General features: G+C 37.2%; 1 protein-coding gene across 7 annotated transcripts in view; it reads left to right on the forward strand.

Moving 5' to 3' along the window:
• Window positions 1–20,565, forward strand: part of ATP6V1H (ATPase H+ transporting V1 subunit H) — a 165,072-nt gene that overhangs the window by 51,915 nt on the left and 92,592 nt on the right. For all 7 annotated transcript variants that reach the window (XM_037020810.2, XM_073229513.1, XM_073229512.1 and 4 more), the window contains 2 exons: window positions 8,266–8,363; window positions 17,530–17,722. In XM_037020810.2, coding sequence (XP_036876705.1) covers window positions 8,266–8,363; window positions 17,530–17,722 — 291 coding nt within the window. The remainder of the gene's footprint in view (window positions 1–8,265; window positions 8,364–17,529; window positions 17,723–20,565) is intronic.

Genomic DNA, 20,565 nt, shown 5'->3' on the forward strand with positions numbered 1-20,565 from the left:
TAGTTCTCAAATTGAGATGACATAAAAAAAAATTTAGGCAATTACATAGAATAAATACCAAAAAGAAATAGGATAATAAATAGTACTAAGTTTTATTTATTTATTTACTTATTTATTTATTTATTTATTTTGAGAGGGCATCTCTCATATTTATTAATCAAATGGTTGTTAACAGCAATAAAATTCTGTATAAGGGACTCAATGTTCAATGTACAATCATTAATCCACCCCAAGCCTAATTCTCGTCAGTCTCCAATCTTCTGAAGCATAATGAACAAGTTCTTACATAGTGAATAAGTTCTTACATGGTGAACAGTACAAGGGCAGTCATCACAGAAACTTTCAGTTTTGATCACACATTATGAACTATAAACAATCAGGTGAAATATGATATTCATTTGATTTTTATACTTGATTTATATGTGAATCCCACATTTCTCCCTTATTATTATTATTATTATTATTATTATTATTATTATTTTTTTTATTCTTAATAAAATGCTGAAGTGGTAGGTAGATGCAAGATAAAGGTAGAAAACATAGTTTAGTGCTGTAAGAGAGCAAATGTAGATGATCAGGTGTGTGCCTGTAGACTAAGTGTTAATCCAAGCTAGACAAGGGCAATAAAACATCCACGGATGCAGAAGATTTCTCTCAAAACAGGGGGGCTGAGGTTCTAAGCCTCACCTCTGTTGATCCCCAATTTCTCACCTGATGGCCCCCCTGCGACTGCCTGTCTTAGGTTGTTCCTCCCTTGAGGAATCTTACCCGTCTCTGACTAACCAGTCATCTTCTGGGGCCATACAGGGAAATGTAAAGTTGGTAAGTGAGAGAGAAGCAATATTGTTTGAAAAGGTTAGCTTTTTACTACTTTGCAGATTTATGCCCTGTGGCTTTTATGCCCAGTATTTGTCTTGAGGTATCCACTTGGAAGAATTATGATACTCGGTAAATTCGATATGAGGCACGAATTCTATTTAAGGGTTGTAATTAGGAAGGAAGAAGAAAAGCTATAGGAGTAGCAGACAGAAGATAACATGGGAAGATTGATTATTTCTTTGACATATCTTCTTGTAGAGTGACTTAAGCATGTATAGGTTTTAAACTACTAATTAAATTGCGTACACACATTAACATAATAGGAATACAGTTACATAACTAAAGCAGACCTACAATTACCAGCCATCTCCAGTGAAACCAAGAAAACCAGTTAGGCACCCTAGGCATTTGTGAAAAGTTATCTATGATATGGTGGATATTGTCCAACTGAACTTGAACAGTCTGAGAGAAATCAGACAAATTAAAACAGCCCATTCCTGGGGACTGTTCACATCCCATATGTTCTTTTAACAGTAGGTACTCTGTAGTCGTAAGATTTTGGAGCGCTACAACTTGCACTTCTCCTGATTCTTGGTTGAGTTCCAACAGTATAGATCCAGTCAAATTTGTTGTTTTACTGTATGCACAGACCAGCTTAGATATCTCCTTCTTCATTCCAATGGCAAGTCCAGGAACCGGTGGGATGAATGCAGCTACAACTGCAGCATCGCCTGGATCTTTTTTGAGGTTTTTTGATGATCATCTTCTGGTATGACTCTTCCAGAGAGTGCTGATGTTGAAAGTTCTTCTTCATATCGTATCTTAGTTCATTTTCTGGGTAGCCGATTTAGGCTTTGATCCTCTGTATAAACACAAACAGACCCTTTGCCCATACTTTGATATGCCCTTTATACCATTGTGTAGAACTCATTGGAGGTCACCACACAGGAACTGCTTTTTTTTTTAAGAGAAAGGAATATTATCAGAAAAATGTACCTCCATAGCCGATCATTTGACACCCTTTAAGTGATCAAAATTAACAATATTTAAAGCATGCATTAATCGTTGATTTACAATTAGTTTTATCCTGTCAGGGAGTAATCCCCCTTTTCTTTCTTTCTTTTTTTCTTAATCATTAATCTACACTTACATGAAGAATATTATGTTTACTAGGCTCTCCCCTATACCAGGTCCCCCTATAAACCACTTTACAGTCACTGTCCATCAGCATAGCAAAGTGTTGTAGAATCACCACTTGTCCTCTCTGTGTTGTACAGCCCTCCCCTTTCTCCCACCCCCCCCATGCATGCTAATCTTAATACCCTCCTTCTTCTTCCCCTTCCCTTATCCCTCCCTACCTACCCATCCTCCCCCGTCCCTTTTCCTTTGGTACCTCTTAGTCCATTCTTGGGTTCTATGATTCTACTGCTGTTTTATTTCTTCAGTTTTTCCTTTGTTTTTATACTCCACAGATGAGTGAAATCATTTGGTATTTGTCTTTCTCTGCTTGGCTTATTTCACTGAGCATAATACCCTCCAGCTCCATCCATGTTGCTGCAAATGGTAGGATTTGCCCTCTTCTTATGGCTGAGTAGTATTCCATTGTGTATATGTACCACATCTTCTTTATCCATTCATCTACCGATGGACATTTAGGTTGCTTCCAATTCTTGGCTATTGTAAATAGTGCTGCGATAAACATGAGGGTGCATCTGTCTTTCTCAAACTTGATTGCTGCATTCTTAGGGTAAATTCCTAGGAGTGGAATTCCTGGGTCAAATGGTAAGTCTGTATTGAGCATTTTGATGAACCTCCACACTGTTTTCCACAAAAATAGTACTAAGTTTTATGTATTTCTGCAGTATTGATGATTATCAGGATAAAATTTTGGTCCACCTTAATTATTGAATTATATTAGAGACCCATTTATTTGGAATTGGTGTAAGATCTGAAGTTTGTTTATATTTCTTTTGCTTGCTTATTCATTCCAGGAATATTTATCGAGGGCCTACTAGGCAAGGGACTGAGGTCTGTTTGGTTCATGGTTGTGTGCCCAGGGTGCTGTAAGCACAACACTGAACAACATGGGCATGACTCCTGTCCTCCTAGGGCTGCATTGTATCTCAGGAGGTCAGCATGAGACAAGGGACTACACACTTGGATTTTTTTAATACATTTGTGTCAATGCTTGTAAGAGAAGCATAGGTTCTTTGAGAGTGTATATTGAGGGGATGTCATCTGGGGCCAGGTTTGCTAGGCTTTCTTGAGGAAGTGGCCAAGATGAGGCCTACATCTTGGGTTCTCGGAGGTGCATGTGGAGAACCAGGGCCAGAGGAGGGAAAACCTGTAGTGGTGGAAGAGTTGCAGTTTCAGAGAGAGGGCTGTGAAGCAGGCCGGTCCAGAGTATGCAGGGCTTTTGAGATCATTTAGGATTTAAAAGATTTTCTTGGCAATGGGAAGTCACTGGCGAATATTAAGAGGGGGAGTCACATGGCAAAGAGCAGCTGTGGAAAGGAGGGTAGTATCTGTAGTGCATGGCACCTTAATATGTATTTTGCGATGACCGCATCCATCCAATTGGATCTGCCATACTGCAGCACAAACACTTTGCCCCTAAATTGCTGCATTGCTTGCTTTTTTATCTTCCTTTGGGGTTCTGTCAGGTGTGTCTTCAGCAGTAAGGCCCTCCCTAAAGATCCTGTTTGAAGAAGCACCCATGTCTCCTTCTGTGCATTTCCTGTTTCCCTTTCTTACATTATTTTTGATGCATTGAACTTGTCAGATTCCAATATGCTCTATAATTTCCCTGCCTTCTGTGTGTATGCTTTTCCTCTTCCTCCATTAGACTATAAGCTCCCTGAGGCAAGGGACTGAGGTCTGTTTGGTTCATGGTTGTGTGCCCAGGGTAAGAAGTCTGGCACATAGTAGACACTTGATAAATATTTGTTGAATGAATATTGAGTAAAGATTTGTAGGGCCTTTTTGGAGAATAGTTAAGAACTAAGAACAGTGTAGGCCTAACATCCCTGATGAGTTTCTCACAGGGCAGGCCATCTGAGGTTGTAGCTGCCAAGCAGTTTGCTAGACCTGCAAGGACAAATGGGCTCCCTCACCTTTGGTTGGATTCTGAGTACAGTATATTTAAAAATAAAGTAGAGTCCCTTTCACATATCAGATAATATAACCAACTCAACAATGTTGTTGAATTATGGAATACTTCTTAAAGTTGAAAGCACCATGGATTTAAATATTTACATAAGTTAAGTTGTTAAAAATGCAGTGAATCTCTATGATTTATTAAATGGAAAAAAATTACAAATGCAAGTTATAGTATAACCTTATTATATTAAAAAACATGCATGTTATACACATAGAAAATTTCTGCAGTGTAACATAGAAATCCACTAATACTGATTATATCTTAGCAGTGGTACTAAGAAGGCGATAAGGATGACTTTTTCTTTTATGCTGTTCTATGTGAAGTGGATAGTTTATCATAAATATGTACAAAGCATCTCATGTAAAATTCAGGTCATAAAAATCATGGGCACAGATATTAACAAACTTCCATAGTACTTGTCAAGTCATACTTCTAGTTTATACACATACCTAATCACACAGGCACCCTCCTTGGGAGTTCTGAGCATAGAGGTAAGGGAGGCCCAGGGAGAGGTCACCTGGGAAAGGCGAGGCTCTGTTACAGTCCTAAGGGAAGGCACAGAGATGTTCTTTGATTTCTTTCTTGTGACATTTCTGTTTGGAAGATACAATTTTTGATCACCTCAAGTATTACCTCATCAGGTTTGGTAGTTCTTGATAATGCCCTCTAAGATAGAACAGATACTTATCTGCCTTTCTTTTCTTGTTCAGTTTGTCTTTGATATCTTGTGAGATTTCAGGATTTTTCTATTAGTAATTACAGCCATTTCAAGAACACTTTTCGAATGTCATAGTGTCTGCTAAGAGTATAGGACATTCTAGCAAAATGAAAAATACACATCGCAAGAGAAGCCCAAGCTTGGTGTTTGCATTGAACAGTATGGAGGATAACAGTACATTTTCTTTATAAATCAGGGAAAGCAGCTTAGAGGAAATGATAACATGGAATTTGGGGGCTTCTGTATTTGTCATTTTTTAAAAACGTTATTTTGCTAGGCAGGAAACAAAAATGACTTCACTTGGACAAAACACTTCTTAAAGCTTTAGGTTCTCCTTTTTTTCTTCTGAAACCAAAGACCAAGTGGAATGAATATTTAATTGTTCATTTGGCAAACAAACATTTTTAAAGTGCTGTTATTAACCAGGGACTGTGCTTAAGAGCTGAGATAAAAAAACAAACTTCTCTTTTGCTCTCTGGTCTAGTGGGAGTGACTGATAGATACATACACAGAACAAGAATGGCTGATTTATATGTGGCACCATGGCAGTGATTAATTTCATCTGGAGAAATCAGAACACAATAGTAGATGCAGCAGCAAACATTTGTTGAGTATTATGTGACATGTACCTTGAAATCAGTTTCTTCTCAGCACAAAAACTCTTTCACTGAGAATGTTCCTATATTGACTAATGAAATTATACCCATACCCCATGGGATTTGTCCTGTTATCCCCATTTTATAGGTAGGAAGCTCATTCAAGGTCACATAGCTGGTATATGGCTAAGCATGGCAAGAGATTCCAGAGCCTTAACCATCACGCTATCCTGCTGCCTTTCTTTCATGGGGGGGAGTTCAGATGGAGAGCAGAATGGGAGAAGGGCTTTCCAGTAAGTAGTTGGAGATGGAGGTCTGATTCTCAGGTGAAAGGAACTGTTGAAACTGGTAATTTCAGGTCACTGTTGATCCCATATTTGCCATATTAATGGCGATGATTCTTTGAAGAAACCTTCATGTGTTGGGAAGAAGAAAGATGCAGAAATTGGTACAAGGCTTAGGTATAGTTTTACAGTGGGAAAGGACTTAAGCATATTTAGAGGCTGAGGAGAGGAAACCAACCAAAAAGAGGCTGAAGACATAAGAAGGGCTTGGCTCTATGGACATTGTGCAGAACGAATGGGATACAGGCCTTGCTGGGGCTGTGGGTCTTGGGTAGGAAGAAGTCTCTCTCCTGAGTAAGAGAGGGGAGAATGGTGGGGAAATGGGAAATATGATTCAGTGTAGGGTTGAGAGGCTGGTAGCTGAGCGTATCTCTAGCTAGTGGTCTCTGATTTTTCTGTGCCTGCTGAGTGAGAAAAGAGAGCAGGATGGGCGATGACTGTGAGATGGCTCTGGGGAGTGGCAGAGGACAAACTAGAATTGCTTGGTGGCTTTGCACAGTTGTGCCATGTTCTCCAGAATTGAATTACCTTTGTGTAGAATTAGAGATGGTGCCTGGTTGGGTTGACCACAGGCTGATTATGTTCTTTAAAAAAAAAAAAATTTATATATGGGACTAATAGGATAGTGTAAGTGGGAGATAAGGAAGCAGTACAATTTAACTGCAGGCAATAGTTAGATGATTTACCAGTGTTACCTTCACTATATGTATAGTTTGAAACTAATTTCTGGAGTAGTATGTGGACTGCTTCATAGTGTTTAATAAGAGATAGCAAGTTTTAGAACCAGCATCTTCTGTATATGCATTTATAATGTGAATCCTGAAGCTACAAATAATGAGGAAGAATCTATATTTGAAATGTGTCATGTATTTCAACTTAGTATGGTAGATGGACATAGGAAAAATGATAGTGAACCAAGAAGTTTTTGTGTTGAGAGGAAATTGATGATAAATCTAAGGAGAGAGAGTGTCTTAGTTGTCTTTTTATTCATATGCAGTTGACCCTTGAAAACATGGGATTAAGGGTCCTGACCTCTGCACAAAGTCCATTGATAACTTTGACTCCCCTAAAACTTAATTACTAATAGCTTACTGTTGTCCGGAAGGAAGCCTTGCTGACAAAATAAACAGTTGATTAATACATACTTTGTATGTCATATGTATTATATACTGTATTGTTAACAATAAAGTAAGTTAAAGGAAGGAAAATGTTTTTTCAAATGGTCACAAAAACGTTTCAATATATTTATTGAAAAAAATCTGATTATAAGTGGACCCATGCTATGTTTTTCAAGGGTCCCCTTTATGTAGAAACCTGGCTTAGGCTATCTCTCCAAACAAGAAAGATGGAATTCCTTTTTTACAAAGGATTACTACCTGCTGACTTAATTGGAAAAAAACTTTTTTTTTCCATTGTGGAAGATTGTTTTAGAGCTGGAAATTCACTATTTTTTTGTCATTAATTTCTGCCAGTGTTTTGAGTTTTCATTGTACTTTTGGGGAAATACGTTCACTACTTTCTAGATAAAATTTGAGATAACCTTTTCTTGATACTTCTGATTATTGCACCAAATAAACTTCTATTATTGTGTTTTTGTATTTTAGTGCCTGGAATTTCTTTGAAGTGTTAGGTCTTAACAAATTCTTATAAATTAAAACACAGAGCTTAGTAATATCGTATATATTAGGTTTTGTGAATTTATATGACATCCATGATTCTCTCCTTTCTTCCTTTTTTTATTAACATGCTCTTTAAGCTGAAGTATGAAATTTCCTCCTGTCTCTCATTCCGTACAGGTGCACCACCCATGGTAGATATTTAGAGAAGAGCTCAGGCCAGGTGTTGCTACTAGCTTTGCTAAAGGAGGAGACTGTAACTTCCTGGGGATATTATTTCTGTTCATTTCAAGTTTCAGATTTAACCACAGTTTTTGTAAGGCAGTGCTATTGAACTGATAGTTTTTAAAAGTCATAGTCTTTTTCAAGTGTTTAGTTAGACTTTTAAGTGCTGATATATACATATATTTAAAGTTCTCATTTATTGAGTTTCTACGACGTGTTTGGCTGTGTGCTAAATGAACCACTTTACTGAGTCCTAACAGTACCTACAGTACCCCTTCAGGGTGCTGAGGGTGTCTTCCTCCTTAAGGATGAAGAAACTGAGTAATGGAAAGGTTCAGTCATTTGTCCAAAGTCATTCATATAGAGGCCTGTCTCAATGCATTCACATTTATCTTTTTAATTATAATTTTATCCTTTTCTATTTCTGTAGTTATGAAGAACAGTATATAATACCTGTGTTCAGTGGTAGTAGCAAAACATTGTAAGATAGTATATTATTTATCAAACCGTAACAAAGATATAATTACTTTGTTGCCTGATTTCCTTAACTATGTGTGTTAAGTAGTCTTCAACTGTGTAGGTTTCATTTGGCAGAGAAAATCAACTTCCTTTCTAAGAGGTGGAGATAGAAAAGCAAGAATCGGGATTGACTTTTGAAAAAATATTAGGGACTTTTGGATGTTCCAATAGTAAGAGACTGGTAAAAAAAAATCAAGACTTCATATGTGCATGATCTCTTGACTCTAAATACTTTCCAGCTTGAAAACCTTATACTTCTCTCGTGTAGAGCTCCCAGTATGTGCAGTGTGTTGCCGGGTGTCTGCAGCTGATGCTTCGGGTCAGTGAGTACCGCTTTGCTTGGGTAGAAGCAGATGGGGTAAACTGGTGAGTGTCCTACTTTTTTTTTCTTTAGCAATAACGTTTTTTTTTATTAAGTTATCATTGATACACAATCTTACAAAGGTTTCACATGAGCAACATTGTGGTTACTACATTCCCCCCTATTATCAAGTCCCTACCACATACCCCATTATGTCTATCATAATAGTTACTGTCTATCAGTGTAGTAGGATGCTATAAAGTCACTACTTGTCTTCTCTGTGCTATACTGCCTTCTCCATGCCCCCCCCCCCATATTATGTACGCTAATCATAATGCCCCTTAATCCACTTCTCCCTCCTTCCCCACCCACCTTTCCCAACCCCTTTCCCTTTGGTAACCGCTAGTCCATTCTTGGGTTCTGTGAGTCTACTGCTATTTTGTTCCTTCAGTTTTTGCTTTGTTGTTATACTCCACAAATGAGGGAAATCATTTGGTACTTGTCTTTCTCCACCTGGCTTATTTCACTGAGCATAATACCCTCTAGCTCCATCCATGTTGCTACAAATGGTAGGATTTATTTTCTTCTTATGGCTGAATAATATTGCATTGTGTATATGTACCATATCTTCTTTATCCATTCATTTAGGTTGCTTCCATGTCTTGGCTGTTGTAAATAGTGCTACGATAAACATAGGGGTGCATATGTATTTTTTAATCTGTGAACTTGTTTTCTTCTGGTAAATTCCTAGGAGTGGAATTCCTGGGTCAAATGGTATTTCTGATTTTAGTTTTTTGAGGAACCTCCATATTGCTTTCCACAATGGTTGACCTAATTAACATTCCCACCAAGAGTGTAGGAGGATTCCACTTTCTCTGCATCCTTGCCAGCATTTGTTGTTGCTTGTTTTTTGGATATTGGCCATCCTAACTGGTGTGAGGTGATACCTCGTTGTGGTTTTAATTTGTATTTCCCTGATGGATAGTGATGTGGAGCATCTTTTCATGTGCTTGTTGGCCATCTGAATTTCTTCTTTGGGGAAGTGTCTGTTCAGATCCTCTGCCCATTTTTTAATCGGGTGTTGAGGTGTGTGAGAGCTCCTTATATATTTTGGATGTTAACCCCTTATTGGATATGTCATTTGTGAATATATTCTCCCACACTTTAGGATGCCTTTTTGTTCTATTGATGGTGTCCTTTACTACTGATGGTGTCCTAGTTTGATGTAGTCCCATTTGTTCATTTTTGCTTCTGTTTCCCTTGCCCAGGGAGATATGTTCATGAAGAAGTTGCTTATGTTTATGCTCAAGCAAGTTTTGCCAATGTTTTCTTCAAAGAGTTTTATGATTTCAGACTTACATTCAGGTCTTTGATCCATTTCGAGTTTACTTTTGTGAATGGAGTTAGACAATAATCCAGTTTCATTTTTTTACATGTAGCTGTCCAGTTCTGCCACCACCAGTTGTATATTAATTGACCATATATGTGTGGATTTATATCTAGACTTCCTATTCTATTTCATTGAACTATGGCTCTGTTCTTGTGCTAAATTGTACCTGATTGTCCTTACTGATTACTGTGGCTTTGTAGTAGAGCTTGAAGTTGGGGACCATAATCTCACCACTCCATTCTTCTTTCTAAGGATTGCTCTGGCTATTTGGAGTCTTTTGTGGTTCCATATGAATTTTAGAACTATTTGCTCTAGTTTGTTGAAGAAAGCTGTCAGTATTTTGATGGGGATTGCATTGAATCTGTGAATTGCTTTGGGCAGGATATCCATTTTGACAATACTTATTCTTCCTACACATGAGCACAGGATGTATTTCTATTTACTGGTGTCTTCTTTGATTTCTCTCAAGACTGTCTAATAGTTTTCAGGGTATAGGTCTTTCACTTGCTTTGTTAAGTTTATTCCTAGATATTTTATTATTTTTGATGCAATTGTGAATGGAATTGTTTTCCTGATTTCTCTTTCTGCTAGTTCATTGTTAGTGTATAGAAATGCAACAGATTTCTGTTTATTAATTTTGTATCCTGCAACTTTGCTGAATTCAGATACTAGTTTCAGTAGTTTTGGAGTGGATTCTTTAGGGTTTTTTATGTACAATATCATGTCATCTGCAAATAGTGACAGTTTAACTTCTTTCTAGCCAATCTGGATGCCTTTTCTCTCTCTGTGTTGTCTGATTGCAGTGGCTAGGACCTCCAAAACTATGTTGAATGGAAGTGGGGAGAGTGGGTATCCTTGTTTTGTTCCTGATCTTAGAGTAAAAGCTTTCAGCTTTTCACTGTTAGTATGATGTTGGCTGTGGGTTTGTCATATATGAGCTTTATTATGTTGAAGTACTGGCCCTCTATTTCCATTTTGTTGGGAGTCTATCATGAATGGACGTTGAATTTGTCAAATGCTTTTTCAGCATGTATAGAGATGATCATGTGACTTTTGTCCTTGTGAGTGTCCTACTTTTAATGTAGAGTAACATTTAAAAGCATCTCTCCTTGATATTTTCTGAGAAATTAATATATTTAATCATACAAAAAAGTTGTTTTTTTTTTAATGTCTGTCTGACAATGGATCATGCTAAACTTCATAAAAGTCAGTAACTACCCAGTGGAACATTTCCCCTTTCCCTTGCTTACTCTGCACTCTTGTAAGAGGTTAAGGACTCCTAAAAACCCGATGCTGCTTGTAGAACAAACTTCAGGTACTCAGAATAGAAAAATAGTCATAAAAGTATCTTGTGGTAAATGCAGGCAAAAACCAGTAAGAAAAGGTCTCCAGAAAAGAGTGAGTATAAGCCATTCTTTGTAAATACTATGCAATTAGCGGTCCTTTGTGGGGTTCTAATTTGCAGGCCCAGAAACTTTGAGGAGGTGCCTTCTCAGGTTTAACCAAGTGTACTTTATACAAACCCAAAAACCCCAAACAAAATGAAATCCTCTCTTACTACCAGAAAGCCAAGTTACTTATTCATGAGGTGTCTCACTGCTCTTCAACCAAATATTCTTTTCAGTTAGTGAAGGCATTTTTTCTCTGTTGGAAAATCTATAGTGGAAGCTAGTTTATCAACAGAAGGTTGCTTGGTGAGCAAGGCTTCAGAGTAAGAAGTTTTCACTTAGTAATCTTGATGCTGTTACCAAATTCTAATAGGTTGATGCATCCATCTCCAGTTAGAGATATACTTGCCAAAGGGACCCTTCCTAGAGCGTTTCAATCAACATTCACATGCAGTTTCTTGGGGTGGGTTACTTTTGCGATCAGTTGTTCTTATGAATTGCATTTGAACTGTCATGACCATTAACTCAGTAAACCAGTAATTTCATATTAGTATGCAAAATTTCAATCTATGCTTGTTTAACCCTCAGTATGTCAGAAAATGTAGTCCTTACAATTTGCCATCTGGACCCTTTGTAAAATATATATTTAGTCATTTATGAATAATTAATAGAACTCAAGTAGAATAAAAGATCATTAGAAACTCTAATAAGAATTTTTACTGAGTAAACCTTTTTGTAGTAAGTGAATTTTGGTGCACAAACATCATAAAAGGTGAAAGAAAACTATCACATGTCCTTTTAGCAAAATGGAGTGGTTCAGGTTCTTTTTGCAAAATAATTGTGTTGTGAAGTCTTTCACATTGAATGGCTAGCTAGGTGAGAATACCAAATTTCCTTTTTGTCCCTAGAAAAAATGTACTGTTCACTCATTAATTCTTGAGAAAATCCATTTACAATATAGTCATCTGAAGACTCACAGTTGAAGATTTCTCTTATGTGACCAATTGCAACATCATTATGAGAGAATAAAATGCTCTCTCTTTGCTTTTAACTTGTGTTTTATCTAATAATTGTGAAATGCCTTCCGCAGGTAATTGCCATTATGAGCAGAAAATAAGTCCTGAATGCTCAGCTGTGTTCACATTGTGTCAGAAAACTCAGCAGAAGGCCTCAGGGGACTCAGCATGTAGTTGTTCTCGTGGCTGAGATTTATTACAGAGACAGAGTAGGGATACACAGCTAGATGACTAGGACCAAAGACAGGCTGAGTCTGGAGGAGTCCATCTGAGGCTTCCTTATGTTCTGTGTCTCCCATGAGGGGTCACACAGCATCTTCTTCCCCCAGCAGCAAAAATGCAGTAACATCTATGTGAGGTTTCTGCCCAGGAAACCCACTAGAGATTCAGTACCTGCAATTTTCACTGGAGGTTTGTGAGGTAGGTATCTGCTGTCTAGCATGCAGCAAAATTCCAGACTCCAGAAGAAAAGCAGGTGTTCAGCATTTGTGCAGGTAGTTTAGGTACAGTGAGCCACCCTTGTCATTTAGGAAGAGTTTTTTATCAGTGTAGGGAACTGTATACTAGTCAAGTTCCCAGAAGCCACCCAAAGGTCAGCTTTGCAAGCAGATCTATTTAGGGATAGCAGTCACTAGACTACAGTGTTAATTGTTTTCTGTACAGGAACCTAAAGGTAGACTACAAAGATGGTGTTTCTGGTCTTTCATTTTATTTTAATTTTTTATTAAGGTATTATTGATATACATTCTTATGAAGGTTTCACATGAAAAAACAATATGGTTACTGTATTTACCCATATTATCAAGTCCCCACCCATACCCCAATGCAGTCACTGTCTTTCAGTGTAGTAAGATGCCACAGATTGGCTGTTTGCCTTCTCTGTGCTACACTGTTTTCCCCATGACCCTCCACACCATGTGTACTAAACTTAGTGCCCCTCAATCCCCTTCTCTTGCCCTCCCCACCTGCCCTCCCACACCCCTCCCCTTTGGTAACCACTAGTTCCTTCTTGGAGTCTCTGAGTCTGCTGCTATTTTGTTCCCTCAGTTTTGCTTTGTTGTTATACTCCACAAATGAGGGAAATCATTTGGCACTTGTCTTTCTCCTCCTGGCTTATTTCACTGACCATAATACCCTCCAGCTCCATCCATGTTGTTCCAAATGGTAGGATTTGTTTTTTTCTTATGGCTGAATAGTATTCCATTGTGTGTATGTACCACATCTTCTTTATGCATTCATCTACTGATGGACATTTAGGTTGCTTCCATATCTTGGCTATTGTAAAAAGTGCTGCGATTAACATAGGGGCGCATATGTCTTTTTGAATCTGAGAAGTTGTATTCTTTGGGTAAATTTCAAGGAGTGGGATTCTTTTTTAACTGTTTTAAAAAATGATGCACTAATTTGGGTAATACAGTAAGAGAGGATAATTACTTATTTCATTGTTATGTCATCTTCCGAGGTGATTCCATCATTCTCCAATTTTCTTTTATTTTTAGTCTTTAATTTTTTTATCATAGTTGGGAATAATGAATGAGTAATAATGAAATAATACCTAGGAAGATGAAATAGGGTAATTCTTCAAATTATAGGTAACATAAAACAACTGAGATCCCATAATATATCTTAGATTTACAAGTGGTCCAACAGACCTGTATGGTAATTGCAAAATAAGTTGAACTTCATTTCACTGAACAAAAGACAGGTTTCTTTTTGTTCTTTAGAAGACCTGTAAGACACAATAAAAGTCATGAGACAACAATTTCTACAAATAGTTACAACTGTTCAGAAAATAAATAGTAAAGTTTGGTGCAGTGGCTCCTAATTGTAAGCCAGAGTTAACCAAATGCTCTCATTCTAATTATTGGCACTTAGTGTGTGGGAGGATAGTAAGCCATGTTAACTATTCAGTTTAGCAACAAAAGCAGGGATAAATACAAGCTAGAATATTCCATGTTCAATCTGTATGTTTTGATATGCTAGTGACCACTAACGAGATAAACAGTAATCAAATAAGGAGAATTTTAGGTTGAGAACAGGCATTAATAAAGGTATATGTTAACTTGCTGATGGTATAGCAATTTAGAAGTTATTTAATTTCAAGTCTTTCAGAAATAAAATACATGCTTTTTTTGGTACTTTTTACTTTTCCCATTTGTTTAGGATTGAAAATTTTCTTTTTCTTTTTGGTATCCCTCAATTCACAAGCAGGAATCATGTGAGGAGAAAACATTTTCCAAGCATGGCCTGTTTGAAGAGAGTAAAAGAGAATTGATGTTTTAAAAACCCCAGAACATTATTACCCATACAATTTTCTTTCTTTCTTTTTTTAGTTAAAAAATCTATTATATGGATGAAACTACACTATTTTTGAGTATTTCTATACCTGTATAACATCAAACATATACTTTGCATTTGTCTTGCAGATTGTTAACCTCACTAGAATGTGTAAAGGTTAGCATTAATTTTTTTCAATACCAGAGCAAAAAAGGGGCCTTTGATGGGATAGTTGCTTCCACAAGTTCAGCTGCACTTAAGAACATTTATAACCCCCCATTTGAAGTATTTTGAAAGTGTTAAAGTACTATATCAATTAAAAGTAGGATTTTCTATAAATGTCAAAATATTTCATTTTTGTGACATTGTGTGATGAGGTGCTCAGTGCTCATGGGTTTGCAGAATGGCTGCTAGCCAAAAGTGTATAAGTCAAGTTAGTAAACTAGCTGTTTTATGCCCCTACTCTATGCATTGGCTTGGTTTTTTAAATAAAAACCTCAATTAAAAAACAAAACAGCCAGTTATTTTGGCTGCATAGACCTTAGTCTTCTTTCTAATTTTGGATTTGACAATTATTTGTACTTTTTGAGCTCTCTGTGTAATGTTGTACATATATTATAGGAAATACAAAGAAACAAGGTAATTTTCTTTGAGAAATTCAGTCTAGTTGGAAAGTATTAGTACTTAACAAAGGTAGCATTTGGGATTCTAGAGCATTATTTAGTAACTTTTTCAATAAATTTAAAAAATAACGCAAACTCACCAATGTGAGAGGACTAGCAGAGATGAAAATGTAATAGCGCCCATTCTGTCTTCAGGCCTCACAGTTCAAGGGTCACTTCTCTGGAAATCCTTCCCTCCCACAGCACTAGACTTGAAGTTCCTTGAGAGCATGGACAGTGTCTGTTTCTACTCACTGTTATGTCCATGCCTTGCACTGTACCTGCCATACAGATCCTCAACAAGTATTTGTTAAGTTGCTCTATTTGGGTTTATCTTGTGTCTTCGTGTCCTTTGTATCCTGTATCCCCCTTAGCATTTTCTTTATGCTCTGCTCTGTTTTGAGTTAGAGTTCTTGCCTCTAAGGGAATCCCTTCCTTATTCTGATAAACAGGGACTTTATTTTGCTTCCTTAGGATGTTTCTTGAGGTTATAACTATTTGGATATAGAAGATTTATCTTTTCAATAGAATCATATATGTACTAGACAAATTTTAAACTCTTAAACTTCTCTGCAGTGTTCACCATTGCTGACCTCTCCTTCCTTTGAAATCTTTCTGTCTTGGTCTAATCAACACCACAGTGGCACTGAGCTCTCCTTAATCTCTCTGGTCATTTAAAGATTTTTATTTTAACAGGTAACTTAATATGAAGAAGTGTTACCTAGGTATAAATTTGTTAAGTAGATTTCTGAAAACCAACAAAAGGACTCTCAAGTTTCAGAGAGGTAATAAGAGCAGATACTACCCCTAAAGCTGGGAGCAAAGGTAATAAGAGGTTGGAATTGCTAAAATTTACCCACTTCAAAGAGGGGCTGTGTGAAGATGAAATTTGGGCCTTAGAAGGGGAGCTAGTATTGCTCCTTTAGGGTTTGTGTCCCTGAGCTCAGAGGGAAAGCTTCACAGCCAGACCAAACGACTGGTGCTGGTGTCTCTGGAGGGTGTACAGTGAGGCTGGTTCTGCTGGAGTGATTGCAAAGTAAATTTAGCTGCTGCCATGGGAAAGCAGTTGCTGCCCATCTGAACAGATGTTGCTGAAATGATACAGGAAATGGAAGCTGGCGGGAGGAAGTCCCTTCTTCCATCCTTGCACTGAGCTGCTGACACCTCCCATTGGCAGAACCAGCTAGCAGTACAGAAACGTGGTTTAAAGTCTCAGCCACAGCATCACGAGGCAAAGTACAGAGGGCTTACCTTAGCAACTGGATCAATCAGAGAGCAACAGGAAGCCAAGTGCTAGGGTATTAATAGTATAAAATTGCATGATTTTACAGCTGTAGAAATACTGACATCAGTACTAAATAAAAGCAAGGCTTACATAACAACCAGAAAGAGAAAAGATTGAGGGGAGAAGTCATGCATGAAAAAATTAAGCGCAGTTCAGCAAATTTATAACTATACAAATCACAAAAATGGAGTGATGGCACAAATATAAATCTTCCATGAAGTTAGTAGTTATAGATCGCAAAATTAGATTTAAAAATTTATTTGTATTAATAGACTATTATTTTTAGAGCAGTTTCAGGTTTACAGAAAACTTGAAAGTGCAGTGGGTTCCTGTGTGTACCTGTGCTCCCACAGTTGCCCTATGGCTTTCCCTGATACTGATACCTTGCATTAGTGTGGTGCATTTGTTTCAGTTGGTGAGCCAGTATTAATATCTTCTCATTAATTAAGGTCCATAGTTTACAGTAGGATTCACTCTTTGTCTTGTACAGTGTAGTTTTTGAGCTTCCCTTAACCCCTCTGGTCATTTTCTAATGTCCAATTTGATGGTCTCTGTCCTTTGTTGTTTGAATGTAGGCATTCCCTGGGGAAGGTTTCTCAGTGCTGTCCCTTGGTGTCAGCTCTTTCATTTCCATATAGTTTTCCCAGTAGCCTTTTCAGTAAAATGGGAGGTTGAAGTGGAAACTTGAGGTTTTAACCACCACATTCACTAGCTATGTCAAATTCAGACTTAGAACAGATTTTTTCCACACTCGTCCCCTCTTTTCTCTGAGTTTCCTATATATTTTTAAAGCTGTACCTGACTATTTGATCATCCTGACTCAAAATCTTGATAAAACTTTTGACTTCACCAAGATGTAGATACATTGTGTCACCAAGTCCTGTTGGTTTTAGCTTCGTTGATGTCTGTCAGACTATTTTCTCCATTTCCCCTGCCGCATTGCAAGTCTGGGTTCCCTTTCTCATTGTTTCCTTGCAGCATGTGCTGCTGCTCACTGAAGTCTTCTAACCTTTGGAGAGAGACGTAAGTGAGCTGTGCTGGAATGGACAACTGAGTAAGCATCTATCTGGCTTGTTTGTTGTTTCTGGCAGAAAAGAAACTGAGGATGTAATTCAGAAACACTTACTACATTAGTGCTAAAAGAGAATGATCAATTATTTCCTCTTGTTGCACCATCATATTAAATGTTTTCTTAATGTGTGTTCCTTTTCAGCATAATGGGAGTTTTGAGTAACAAGTGTGGCTTTCAACTCCAGTATCAAATGATTTTTTCAATATGGCTCTTGGCATTCAGTCCTCAGATGTGTGAACACCTGCGGCGCTATAATATCATTCCAGTTCTGTCTGATATCCTTCAAGAATCTGTCAAAGAGAAAGTGACAAGAATCATTCTTGCAGCATTCCGTGTAAGTGTTCTGTGCGTTTTTTCTTTGTTTTTTTACAGTGTATGCAAGGAATTTTCACCGTGGAGTATATTCGAGAGCTTTTTAGCAGGTGGGAAAAGTTGCCTGTTCTCTATGTAGTTGTAAAACTATGAAGTCTTGGTGAACATAGAGTAAAAAACCACTAATTTCTATTTATGGCATGGGGAGTGGAATTGGGGAGGTGGAAACCATTTAAGTGGATGAAATGTATGAGGTTCAGAATGCTTGTAAGGAAATGCAGTTTTATGATGTTCAGATAGAGGAACTCCCTTTTTGTTACAGTGTGTTCCAAGAGACTGGCTAGCTGTATAATTCTGAGGCAACTATAATGAAGTTAAGTTACCAATTAGGATATGAAAATTTTAGTGATTGTCTAAGTCAACTTCTTCTGTTAAATAGGTGAGGGAGTTAAGGGTAAGACGGAAGCCGAGCTAAACTCTTAGTCCTTGGTCTTTTGGCTGTCAGGAAGTTGTAGCACAGAAATAAAGTACTGTTAACTGGTTACCCACAACCAGTGTGCAGTTGATCTGGGAACAGTGTGGGGGTAGGGGTCCCAATTCCCCACACAGGTGCAAAATCAGCAGTTAACTTGTGACTGTCTTAAACTTAAAAACTTAAGTTCTAGTACCGGTCTGTTGGCCTGAAGCCTTTCTGATAACATAAACAGTTGGTTTATACATATTTTGTATGTTACATGTATTATATGCCGTATTCTCACAACAAAGTAAGCTAGAGGAAAAAAATACTTTTTCAAATTGTCACAAATCTTCAACTAATTTTCCAATATATTTATTGAAAAAAAATCTGTGTATAAGTACAAATGAGCAGTTCAAACCTTTGTTCTTCAAGGGTGAACTATATTTATTACAATAATTGTCTATAGATCATTTTGTTGTTCATCTTAGGATTTAAATGGGATTCTGAGGGATGGCTTGGCTGACCTAGTGTCTTTTAATAATAGTGGGCAGTTCTCATATATCTCTCACTCTGGGCCACGTGTTGTCCTAAGGTTTTCCATTTGTTTACTTAATGGTCACCACAGCTGTGCAATGTGGCAGTTATTGTTAATAAATTAGTGTCATTAGTATTAGAATTGGTTTTCTCAGTTTACAAATGGGGATACTGAGGCAGAGAGGGCATTTTGCTGGCAGGTGGTAGATGTGCAAATCCAAGTTATTGGCTTCAGAATCTGCTTTTCACCATTCTTTGTTCTTTTGCTGTCTTTAAGTAAACAAAAACAAATCAAAAATGAAAAGTACAGACATATTGCAGAAATTTAAATAGACACTGTATTTGCCAAATTAGTTACTTTTCTTGCAGATTTTTCTATGTACATAGAGATAAGTATGTAAGTAGCTGTGTGATTTTGCTTCATATTTAGGAATAGAAGAGGCATCATATTATAAATACTGTCCTATAACTTTCTTATATATAGTGAGTATGTTTTCATTTTTTTATGTGTAGGTCTTCAGTATTCTTTACATCTGTGTTGATGTAAAGTGGTTTATTTAACTAGTATGTTATTGATGTCCATATGGGGTGTTTCCAGTGTCTTTCACATATGTTTGCCCACTTTGATGAATATTTCTGTTGGATATAGTTCTGAAGATGGAATGGCAGAGTCAAAGAATAAACTTTTTACACTTTTGATATATAAAGTAAGTCGCCTTTCAAAATGTGCAAATTTATATTCCCATCAACTGTATATTATCAGCGTGTTTTTCCATTCTTTCATTTGCATTTGATGTTATCTTTCTATTGTTACAAAAAGGTGAAAAATGAAGTCATGTTTTAAATTTGTATTCTGTTCATAATGACTGAAGCTGAGCATTGTTTAATATTTTTATCAATTGCTCATTCATACCATTTGTCACCTTTTAAATCTCAAAATTTGATGTGTAGGAACTCTTTTCTGGATGTTTGTAGTTAATTGTAATAATCGCAACTGATGATTACTGAGAGATTATTCTGTGTCAGGCACTATTCTGATTGCTTTAAATGTGTTAATGCATTTAATCACCCAGGAACACCATGCAATGGGCATTAGGCCACAAGAGATTAATTAATTTGCAAAATAGCTAGGAAGTGGCAGAGTTCAGATTCAGACAGGATGGCTCATGCTCTTAACCATCAAGCTAACCTGTCTTTGAGCCTGAGAATAATAACTGTTACAATTTAATGAGTGATTTTCATGCTTTGTCTTATTTAATCTTCATGATCATTTAGTGGGTTCTATTATTATTTTTATTTTGTAGATGAGGAAACCAAGACTTGGAGATTTCCTCAGTTAGTGAGCGATAGGATTGGAATGTCAGTGAGATCTGTCTGGCTGTAAAGCCATCTTCTTAACCCTCTGTCATCTCTTTTTCTTTCTGGGGTACATTTTCTTGGGAACGTTAGCAGTGGCATTAGAAGGAGGGAAAACAATACAAAGAGGAACCATAGGTCATGTGAGAGAGGAATTAATTCAGTTTCCTTTGCTGAAAATACTGGCTGCAGTCATTCAATCCTGTTTTTCCTAGCTGCCTAACAAGGGTTGAGTGAGTGGTTAAAGACAGTGAGAAGTGAAGTTCAGTGAAATTTCTGTTAGAAAGTGTGGAAAGTGAAATAAAAGTGTGAATCGCTAGATATGATAAATGCCAGTCAACTGTTGACCAAGTGTTGCTCTGTGTATTAGAATTGCTTTTGATTATCCTTACTTCTAAAAAGTAGTGTTCTTTTTCATGTAAAAATTGCTCTGTGGCCCTTGAGATGTTTACTCTTAAGAAATAGGTAAATGTGGAACCTCCCCTGCCTCACCATATTGGCTCTGCTGTTTGTTTTTC

This window comes from Manis javanica, chromosome 2 (assembly GCF_040802235.1).
Source record: "Manis javanica isolate MJ-LG chromosome 2, MJ_LKY, whole genome shotgun sequence".
Lineage (NCBI taxonomy): Eukaryota > Metazoa > Chordata > Mammalia > Pholidota > Manidae > Manis > Manis javanica.